The 12070-nt window shown below is 32.6% G+C and overlaps 1 protein-coding gene across 1 annotated transcript in view; it reads left to right on the plus strand.

Moving 5' to 3' along the window:
• The window catches only part of Prkacb (protein kinase cAMP-activated catalytic subunit beta), a 113849-nt gene that overhangs the window by 74077 nt on the left and 27702 nt on the right, over nt 1-12070 (plus strand). Inside the window, 3 exon segments of the mRNA XM_048351662.1 lie at nt 2955-3016; nt 4667-4795; nt 8994-9092. Coding sequence (XP_048207619.1) covers nt 2955-3016; nt 4667-4795; nt 8994-9092 — 290 coding nt within the window.

Below are 12070 nucleotides of genomic sequence, written 5' to 3' on the forward strand. Positions count from 1 at the left end.
TGGGTGCACATATAGACTTCTTTGGTATGCTTATTTCTTTTCAAATGCAATGTGACCATCTTTTTAAATGATGCAAACTGGAGGGAAAATTAATTTTATAAATGGATGTTGATAACTGGAATAAATATTAGTTCTTGATATATCTTCATGTTTTTAGTTCCTAGTTTTCTGCTTCATTAACCACATGGAACAAAACATTTGTAGGGTGGTTGTTGTTTTTTTCCCCTAGGGAGATAGAAATAATAGATATTTGTGGATAGGTGCTTATTACAGCAACACTACTATAAAAATACAAGAAATATTAGAAGCCATATTTTAATTTCCTAAAGCTACCCAAACTGGCTCTTTCAGGCTTTCACAATTACTTCAGTAATTACTTTAGTAGTTAAATGGTTTGTATATTAGAATAGAAGAGAACTCAAAAATTGAGAACCTCAGAGTATGCCCTTTATCATTGGATTGATTGTGGTTGAATTTTGAATCCAGTTCTCTCCAATATTCTGTCTTATTATTAACTCACTGTAATGTGTTGTATCAGTGGATAGCAACTTAAATATACCCAGAGAAAACACTTGGATATTAAGTTCATTAGTGTTCTAAAAATACCAACATTGATAGCAAATATATGTGCTTCTGGATTGTCTATCGTTTTAAGATTATTCATAACCAAGCATATTGAAAACTATTATTTTGGTAGTTATATGTTGCTGTATTTATAAGATAGGTATTTTGTGGTTTTGTATCTTTACAAATAGTTTATTATGTTTGTCTTTGTAGTGCATATTTATCCTGGAGATTTAATATTTTATATACTTTTATATCACATAAATATGTTTCAAGAGCATTTTTTTCATAAATTATTTGATGACATAATTTTCATGGTCATCCTTATTCTAAAGGGAAATATCTGTGCACACATAATTTAATTAATGTGCATGTTTAATAAATTTCCTATAAGTCCTTTGTGAGATTGGTTGTTACTTTCTGCAGTTAACTTCACAACATAGATGAGTACAGAGAATATTTCAAAAAGTTTTTTGAACATAAGATTCGTGAATAAAATAAACAATACCATATTTTTTAGTAGCTTATCAACAGGAGGTTACTCTTTTTTCAACTTACCGACTTAGGCAGATGCTGCCCTGTATTCTTTGATTAGCTTCTTTTTCTTTGCTCTAGATCCATTTAACATAAAAATGACAGGAAAAGCTAAAGGAGGATAGTATAGAATTTTTTACATCTTGAATTCTCTTTCTTCACAGAATTATATATGTCGTCATGTAGGCAGCTGAGTTTATAATGCAACTTGCTGTGAAAGTTCTGCATATAAGTAATGGCTAAAATAATTTTCAAAAGAAATTAAGGATATATTTTAAGAATCCCAGTTTGTAGTGCCTTTAACAACTGTAGTAATATTATGCCATAAATTTTGGCTTTGTTTTATAGCAACCATTTCCATGCCAAGGCTGTGTACAGATATGCCTGTTCTATGCAGGAATAAATTAATAAAAATCTTAACTCATAAAGCCACTATTCAGTTGTAACTAGTGCACAAACTTCGTTAGTAAGATGATTTGGATTACCTAAACTCCAAGAAAGAATGATATCTGCTGTTGATATCATCATAGTCATTTTGAAGGCACAACAGACTTAGAATGCCAATAGCCGTTTTCATTAGTTTTACTGTTCTCCTAAAGGTATTATATTGAAGATAAAGAGAAAAATAACTGTGTGTGTCCTAAAATACCTCACTTCAAGCTGCTATATAATTTGGGATTTTAAAGAGCCTAATTCTGTCTGTTCTTCATTATCACTCACAATTTCTTAAATAATTTTCTATATGCCATTCTACTTAGCTTTGTATTTTCTAACTGATTGCTATTTTAATTCTGCTGGTTTTTTTTTCCACTCTGTGTTTGTGCATGGACACACCATTTCTTCTTTATAGATTCAGATAGGGAAGTGCTCTTAACTTTCTTAACCAAAACAACATTAAAGTAATTGATTATTACATAATCAGATATTATTCTGATTCCTAACATTAAGACCAAAACTAATTCTTGTTGATGTTATTTAACTTTGGGGACTTCTTTCCTGTTACTCGTTTTTAAAACACCTGAAGTTGTATTGAAACAAACCATTGCTAGTAAATATGTGGGAAGACAGAATAAAGCCAGAATACTTTTAAATAATTCATCATTTCATTAGAAAATTTAAAACTTAAAGCCACAGCTTTTATTAGTATGGCTGTTACTAATATGTAACCATTTAGTTCTTCATTATTTTTGTGTAAGCTTGAAAGTAGCATTCAATATTTGGCTTTTGTTCCAAACTTAGAATATGGTTTTAAAGTTGTTTACATTTTTGGTTGATATTTTGTTCCATTTTGTTTTTAAGCCTTTGAGGACATCCTCTATGTGTCTTTCAGTCTGTAATTTCTCATTCTTTCTCGCTACTTGTAGAGAAAACACAAATCTAATAACATTGTATACCTGAAAACAGCCCTTTATCAAAACCAATTATTTTTGAAATGAAAACATTCATGCTCTCCAAATGTCTTGTGTTCTTGTGTTTAATGCCTCTGCTAATTTCACTGCTTGCTTATATATTTAAAATCACTATTTTATCCTGGATGAATTTCTTTTACATTCTAAGTTGTTTTCAGGAACAATGCTGTTCTTAGATTTCATATTCACAAAAGTGATCCCAGTATATAACATTAGACATTTTTAGCAATATGAGAAAGTGTTTCTTATTTAGAGGTTCTAAATAGCTAATTAATCTATTACAGTAAAGAATATACTTCTTATGACAGTAGTTGATATACATCTGTAAGAATATATAATGTATAATGTATAAGAATATTTATGTGTAATATAAATATTTGCATATGTAATATACAAATATCTTATGTATAAATATAAGACAATTCTTCTTTTTATGTCTATTTTCAGTGAAAGAATTTCTAGCCAAAGCAAAAGAAGACTTTCTGAAAAAGTGGGAGAATCCTCCTCCGGTAAGGAATACTTACCTTTTTCTGCAATTTACCATGTTAAGTACAGTTTTAATTCTTTCCAAAGTAGTTTGCTACTACAGAAAATTTTATTTTCAAATGGCGTTAGTACATACAAGCTCAAAATGGGAATTGTACCAGAGTGTTATGCTTTAATTTTTTAAATTAATAGTTTTATGTATACCTAAAGGAACTGACTTCTTATATACTACCTAAATACAAATTATTATAGTAATTCCAAATTGCTATAAACTCTTGATACTTTCTAGTATGTTAATTTTGAATTGCCTCTTTGATTCCATACACTTAAGATATTGTAAGTATAAAATGTTAGACTAGTGTAACATGAAATATTAAGAGAATGGGCAAGATGACAACTTTTATTAAACAAATTAAAAGTATTAACATAAAGAGGTATCTATTGTATATTAATGAGGTTATTTCTGTTGTTTTGTTGGATAGTTCAATTTGAACATTTCAATTGATTTATGTACGTAAAACTAAAAGTCAGATATTGATCTATAGAATGAATTCAATCACAATTTTAAGGGCATTTTTTCATTGACAATATCAACAAGTGTGGACTGACATGGTGAAACAAATGTTATAAATTAATGTAGGTTGATTTCCTTTTTCAATGATTCAACAAGAAACTGGTGTTTTTTAAAAGCAAGATTTGATTTGTACTAGAAATTAATTTCAATAATAGTAAACTTCAGTACCTGTCCAGATTTTTCACGTATGCAAGAATCATATGCAACACATCGTTTTAAAACTAAACACTACAGACTAAGCCTTAGAAATATTTTTTCTGAGATCTCCATGGATATCTTTGTAATGAAACCTATTAAACAAATGGGTCAGCAATTACTACTTGTTGCTATTTAGCACATAATTTATTCCCAGTAATTTTCATTTTGTTGTGGCAGGAACAAACTCAATAGATTGATGCTTCTAATTCTTTGCTTCTATGCTGTAGTCAAAGCCAAACAAAGCTGTTTGCTTGTATGTAACAAAACATCTATTCAAGGAGAAAAAGAGTTTGATTATTGTTCTGAGATTCTAGCTTTTGCTTCTTTGTAAAGGGAGGAACACTTTCCTTATTGTTACGATTTTAGGTAATACTGGGTTATTACAGCACCAGAGAGAAAGCCTAGTGGCTTTATTATCTGGTCTATAAGCTAGTATAAACACACGAATGAAGTAAAAGTGTTCTTTTTCAGAGGTAACTCCAATGAAAAGAGCTTTGATCTCTCAGCTTTCCATTTTTTTATGATTATTTACAAGTGCACAAAGACAGTAAGTTTTACATGACTCCTGTCATCAATATATTACTGGTCAATATGTAACTTATTAAAAAGCAGAATTTATTTTGAGTCAAGTACCAGAGTTTTATATTGGAAACTAACCAATAATATTTCAGTTAACATTTATGATGTGTTTTGTAATATTTCTCTTTTCTGTTATTAGATCCTTCCTTATTCAAGGGGAAGACAAAATTAATAATCTGGAATCTAAAGCATCTTTTTATATTTTCTTCTAAGTAGATCATTATTAGCTAAATTATCCATGATTGTTATATATTGCTAAAGTTTATAGCCTTAGAAGAATTTCTTATTTTAAATTTTGATTTATGTTTCCATGCATTTGTAGAGTAATGCTGGGCTTGAGGATTTTGAAAGGAAAAAAACCCTTGGAACAGGTTCATTTGGAAGAGTCATGTTGGTGAAACATAAAGCCACTGAACAGTATTATGCTATGAAGATCCTAGATAAGCAGAAGGTTAGTGCTTCTCATTGTTTACCTATAGGATAGCCTTCAGTTTTGCCAAGTAGACTTAAATAGGCGAATTAGGATGGCCTACCATCAACACCTTTAAATAACTTTATTATTTCGTTTATTTTTTATTCTTATTTATTGTGACTATATGATGCATAGTTAATTGTTTTAGTATATGGAAGTTTGTTATTTGAATAGTTAGTTATAAATAATCCATATATATATACACATTTGTTTAATAACAAGTGATTGCATTCAACATGTAAAATACAAGCATTTGTATTGCATTGTAAAAAAATGAACCCAATTAATCCTTAACTTGATGTAAAATTTAACAATTTTTTATGACTTATGTAATATAGTTTAAAATTTCAGATGATACAGGGAAAACTTGTAAGACCTACATACCATAAACACGATTAAAGTTATTTATCACATATTGGAATTCTAAACAAATTGGGAAAACTAAGCATTTTAGGCTCTAATTAAGATCTAATTTTCCAAGTAATCATCTAACAATTAAGAGAAGGAAATAGAATTGTACAAAATCTTGTATTATCTTAATGTTACTATGTCCCTACATGTGATTTTTTGACTATTGAGATATAGGTAGGAGAGTATGGAGGCAGTACTGCTCACTGGTAGCAAGAGTTGTATGGTTAGACTGATGGTGTCCAGTAGAATATGTGAACCATGGTTGTGGTTTAAAATTTTCTAATGTCCACATTTTCAAAATTAAGAAATATTTGAAATAATAGCGTTTTATTTAATAGCCCAGTGTTTAACATATAATTAGTATAAACTTATTAGAATAGTTTACATGTTTACAGTCTTCAGAATCTAATATGTTTTAAGGGCTGGGAATATGGCCTAGTGGCAAGACTGCTTGCCTCGTATACATGAAGTCCTGCATTCAATTCCCCAGTACCACATATACAGAAAATGGCCTGAAGTGGCACAGTGGCTCAAGTGGCAGAGTGCTAGTCTTGAGCAAAAAAAAGCCAGGGACAGTGCTCAGGCCCTGAGTCCAGTCCCCAGGACTGGAAAAAAAAAAAAGAATCGAATATGTTTTAATATAACTATATATGACCAGTGCCTATAGTATTAGACTAGTCTGAGATTTCAGTCTGATCTTTAACTAAAACCAAACTGATGTCGAATAGAAAAGGGAAATGGCTACATCTCTAAGATTAAATATTAAATGTACACATTATTTGGGATCATTGTTTGCTTCCCTCATTCATATATCTTTCCAACCATGTTTCTTGAGAAAAGTAGTTTAGTCACCCTGTCAACAACACCTTCCTATTCATTCTTCAACCCACAACAGTTTAGCCTCCTCTTAATGCTCTGCCAAAAATGGCTCTGCCAGGTGTCCAGTGACCTGATCACCATGTTCAGTGGACTCTCGTTGCTGGTCTGATTTGACCTTTCAAGAGCCAGTGACTAATGACCACTCCCTTGACAATATCTGCTCCCAACATTTGGAACCTCATGTTCCTATGTCTCTGAGTTCTTCCTTTTCTACTTTTTTTTTCCTGTTTTATTTTGTCCCACCCCCACCCCAACCTATCTGTTCTCTAAAGATTACTAAACTCTAGGCCCTTGATGATCTCCTTTAAACTTCTGCTTATTTTTTACCCCTCCCCTATGCATCCTTATCACACATGCTCAATTCTTCCTTAAGATTTCCACTTCTAATTTAAACAGACTTTTGGGGGGGGTAAAATTTGTTACTAAACTATTTATTGGATGCTTTGTCTGGATTGCTCCTGACATATTATCTTTTTATTTTTTTTTATTTTTTATTTTTTATTTTTTTTTATTTTTTATTTTTTATTTTTTTGGCCAGTCCTGGGCCTTGGACTCAGGGCCTGAGCACTGTCCCTGGCTTCTTCCCGCTCAAGGCTAGCACTCTGCCACTTGAGCCACAGCGCCGCTTCTGGCCATTTTCTGTATATGTGGTGCTGGGGAATCGAACCTAGGGCCTCGTGTATCCGAGGCAGGCACTCTTGCCACTAGGCTATATCCCCAGCCCCATATTATCTTTTTAAAGGAATTTATAATAAATGCTTTGCAGAATGTTGGATACAAAGTATGTCATCTTATGCTTTAAACTATTTATTGAAAATATAAGAAATCTTTCAATGAAACTGGCTTGACTGTCCTATCTTGGGGGGGGGGGGCAAAGGGAAAAGTATCAGTGCAAGAAGGAATTAAGGCCATCACATGTCTTACTTGTGCTGTGGGCCAAGTATTGCTAAAACTTTTATGTTGTACCAGTGTGTATTTACAACTTTGTAAGGCTTTACTGTTCCTTTAAAACTAATAACCTCGCTATATCAGTCTGAGTCTCATTTGTCAAAGAGCTGAGTTTGAACCAAGAATTTGATGTAGGTTTCTGATTTCTATGCCATTACTCCATATTAATTTTTGCTTCTAAAAGACATTGCTGTTTTGTTGTTGTTGTTGTTGTTGTTGTTTGCCATGTGCCAGTGACTCATTCCTATAATCCTAGCTATTCAGGAGGCTGGAATCTGAGGATCATGGCTTGAAACAAACCTGGGCAAGAAAGTTTATGAAACTCTTATCTCCAGTTAACTACCAAGAAGCTGGAAGTGGAGCTGTGGCTCAAGTGGTAGAGTGCTAGCCTTGAGCACAAAAGGTCAGGGACAGTTCCCATGCCCAGAGTTCAAGCCCCAGGACTGAAAAAATAAAAAAAGTATTTCTCTTTTTCAAGTCATTTCTTCCATGAACTAGTTTGATCCTCAGTTGGTTTCAACTGGCTTTTACAAGATAATTTCTGTAGTTCCAAACTTTTCACCTTTTCTAATTCACCTACTTTGCTGCCAACAAAGTTTTCTTTCCATTTTTCTTACCCATCAAAAAACTTTTATTTACTTCTTTATGTATTTATTTACTCACATACATTTTATTTCTAGCTTTAATTGTATTGTATCCTATACCTACATAGTTAGTGTAGGGCTATAAGGCAGAAAGCCTCACTCATGTATATATTCATGTAGTCATTACTTATTTCATAAGCTGACACATTATGCCAAATTAAAAACTTGGGCCAGACACGGGTGGACCACCCCTGTAATCCTAACTACTCAGGAGCTGAAATCTGAGGATCTCAATTCAAAGCCAGCCCAGGAAGGAAAGCCGGTGAGACTATTATCTCAAATTAACCACCAGAAAACCAGAAGTGGCACTGTGGCTCAAGTGATAGAGTGCTAACCTCGAGTTGAAGAGCTCAGGGATAACACCCAGGCCCTGAGTTCAAGCCCAACAACTGACAAAAAAAAACAAAAAACAACAAACCCGACTTGATACATCATAATGTGAAAAGGAAACACAAAGAGTAATTCTCCAGCCAGCCAATGTTATATAATTTTTTGTGATAATTCTGTGCTAACTGGTATTGAAACTAGTTAAAATGTGGATAGTAGCAACTAAAATACTTGATGTTATGGATTTCAGAAACTGAGGCTCAAAGAGTTGAAACAAAACTCCTCCTTTACAAGGCTGGCTGAATAGAAGGCCTAGGCAGCACATGGATTTTCTCACTGCCAATCAATTCAGTATTATTTGTTTGCCTCTAATTTTTTGCAGTATAACAATAACTGGCTGGCATTTTTTAATTATTTTTCTTATTCATGTTCAACTTTTTTTTTTTTTTTTTTGGCCAGTCCTGGGCCTTGGAATCAGGGTCTGAGCACTGTCCCTGGCTTCTTTTTGCTCAAGGCTAGCACTCTGCCGCTTGAGCCACAGCGCCACTTCTGGCCATTTTCTGTATATGTGGTGCTGGGGAATTGAACCCAGGGCCTCATGTATAGGAGGCAAGCACTCTTGCCACTAGGCCATATCCCCAGCCCCTCATGTTCAACTTTTTAACTTCCCGATAATTTCAGCTTTTAAAGTAACTTTCAAAGTAATTCTTATTTATCTATTTTTATCTCTACTTAATTCTTACTTTTTACCTTAATTCATAGTTGATATTCTTAAGACCACCATTGAAATTTTCTATTAGGCTTTGCTTATTTGAATCTTACAAGCTTACTTGATAATTATATTGCTTCCTCAAGCCTAATATTTTACTTATTCAAGTTTATTATATGGAAATATTTTTTCTTTTAAAGTGATTGTAAATTTTAAATTCTCTTTAAAGATACTAAAACATCTTATCTCTTGGTGACAGGTTGTTAAACTGAAGCAAATAGAGCATACTTTGAATGAAAAAAGAATATTACAGGCAGTGAATTTTCCTTTTCTTGTCCGACTGGAGTACTCTTTTAAGGTAAATTTTAATAATATCTAAGTAACATTTTTATCAGAAATGTGAAATTGTAAAATAATTCTACTTTGACAAAATTCAGCATTCTATTATGATAAAAGCTCTGGAGAAGCTAGGAATAGAAGGATTATTCTTACCATAATAAAGACTGTATGTGACAGACCCACAGATAGCACCATAGTATATGGTGAAATACTAAATCCATTTCCTCTAACATGAAAGTGTCTACTCTCTCCGTTCTTGTTCCACATCATAGTGGAATTCCTACCCAGAGCAGTAAGGACGGAAGAAATTATAAAAGGGATCCAAATAGGGAAGGAAGAAATCAAATTATCTCTATTTGTAGATTATGTGATCTTTTATCTAAAGAACACTAAAGACCCCTCATATCACAACTAATAAGTATCCTCAGCAAAGGAGCAGGATATAAAAGCAGTTCACAAAAATTAATAGTCCTTGTATTTATCAACAAAGAGCAGCTATATAAGGAAATCAAGTAAACTACTCCATCTACAATGGTTTCAAATAAGCAAAAAAATAAATAAATGCCCTAGAAGTAAACCTAATCAAGGATGTAAAAGACCTCTACATCAAAGCTATAAGACTTTAAAGAAAGACAATGAAAAAGACTCCCAACAGATGGAAAGACCTCCCATGTTCATGGATTGGCAGAATTAATATCATGTGAATAACCTTTACTGCTGTTGGTAGTAAATGGTGATGGGAAAACTGGACACCTATATGCAGAAGACTGAAGCTAGATCATTGTCCTATCACTTTGTACTAATATCAATTCATAGTAGATCACAAACCTCAGTGTATGACCTCAAACCCTGAAAATGTTACAGGAAGGCCCAAGAGAAACAATAAACATAATAAAAGAGAAACTTTTTGGCGTAGGCAAGAACTTCATGAATAGAATTCTAGGTTCTTAGCAAATAGGAGAGAGAATTGACAAATTACATTAATTTGAAAAGCTGCTGTGTGGTTAATGACATGGTTACCAAACTAAAAAGATAGTTTATAGAATGGAAGGAGATCTGTTCCAGCTGTACACTTCTCAGGGAGAAGTATCTAATAACCACAATATACAAAGCTCAAAAAAATAAACTCCCACAGAATCAATAACCCAGTTAATAAATGGGCAAACTTACTAAACAGACACTTCTCAGAGGAAGTGAAATGGCCAATAAATATAAGAAGAAATGCTCCATATTCTTGGTCTTAAAGAACATGTAGTTGAAAACAACATTGATATATTTTTTTTGCTCTTCATGTTTTTTGTGTGTATTTTTTTATTCAAATTTTTATTATCAAACTGATGTACAGAGAGGTTACAGTTTCATACGTTAGGCATTGGATACATTTCTTGTACTGTTTGTTACCTTGTCCCTCACAAAATTGATATTTTATCTTACTTAACTCCAGTCAGAATGGCCATCATCAAGAATATAAACAACAAATGCTGGTGAGAGCATGGGGGGAAATAGAAGACTATTACATTATTAGGAATGTAAATTGCACTAAGTCACTATGGAAGACAGTAGGGAGGTTTCTCAAAAAAAAAAAAACAACCCACAAACAATTACAATTACTACACTATAATCCTGCAATGCCACTCTTGGGCACAAGTTGAGATACGATAAAGACACTTGTATATCTATCTCATTGCTGAAATAATCATAGCCGCATTATGGAATTAGATGCCCTATAACAAATGAACAGATCAAGAAAATGGGAAATATGTACATACACACATACATATAGAAATACATGTATACATCTATATAATATTAGTATTTTAAGTATTAGATATTATATTAGATGTTATATCTAATATTATATATACATATATAATGTTATTTACATGAAATGGGTGGACTTGGAATAAATGCTGAGTGAAGTAAGTCAGGTTTAGAGAAACAAAGGTTACATGTTTGATGTTGTAGTTAGCTCTAAAATACAAACATGAAAACACATAAGACCATATGTATGCACACATCATCAAATTGATTATGATATATACAAGGGCATATTTCATATTGTAACCTCTTTGAATAATTAATACACAGTATAATAAATGAATCTCAGGAATATGTTGTCTGAACATGTTATAGGTTAAGGGGAGGAGGCAGATGAAAAGAGAAAATAGTGGGAGATAGTCATAATACTAAGTCATCATACTATGTATAAATTGAACTAGCAAACTTGACGGGATGAATAGGGGTGGGTTGATGGGTTGAAGAATGATGGAAAGGGTGATTCTGATCAAGATACACTGAACACATAAATTGATATGTTGAGTTGGAACCTTATGATAAAATTATTTTAAGATAGTAAAAATAATTTTCAAAGAATTATACATGAGATAAGACTAGAGCAGCAAAGAAATATCTTTAGATTTTCATTAGTTAAATCCTGTTGTGCTTTATAACATTGGAAAGCTTTGGTTTTCCCTGGAGCAGTTGTCCAAGGGGATGTATAATTTTTCATGAGAAAATAATACGAAATCAAGTATTTTAGTGATGCAGAAACACAGTAATACCTTATTTAGCAATTCTTGTATTCATGCAAATGAATACTCTAACCATATCTTCTGTTTCCCTTAAACCTTTCTGTAACATTCTCATATCATTTTACTTAGTAATTTATATCCTACTCTGCCATTGTACATACCGAGCAGTCTTTGCTCCACTTTAAACTGTCTGATAATGTAGGAAAGACTTATTTTTTTTAATTGGAGGCTTTTCAGTTCTTAGGAGTGATACTTGTCTCTGCACTGTTGATTCATATCAAACATTTCAACTTTGTTTTATCCCTTTGTTCTTTAAATCAAATAAATATCTATGTGTTTAAGATACTAACCCATTGTTCTCAGGCAGGCACCAGTGGCTCACGCCTGTAAATCCTAGTTGCTCATGAGGCTGAGATCTGAGAATCATAGTTCAAAGCTAGCCTGGGCAGGAGGAAAGTCCGTGAGA

This window comes from Perognathus longimembris, chromosome 7, assembly GCF_023159225.1.
Source record: "Perognathus longimembris pacificus isolate PPM17 chromosome 7, ASM2315922v1, whole genome shotgun sequence".
Classification (NCBI taxonomy): domain Eukaryota; kingdom Metazoa; phylum Chordata; class Mammalia; order Rodentia; family Heteromyidae; genus Perognathus; species Perognathus longimembris.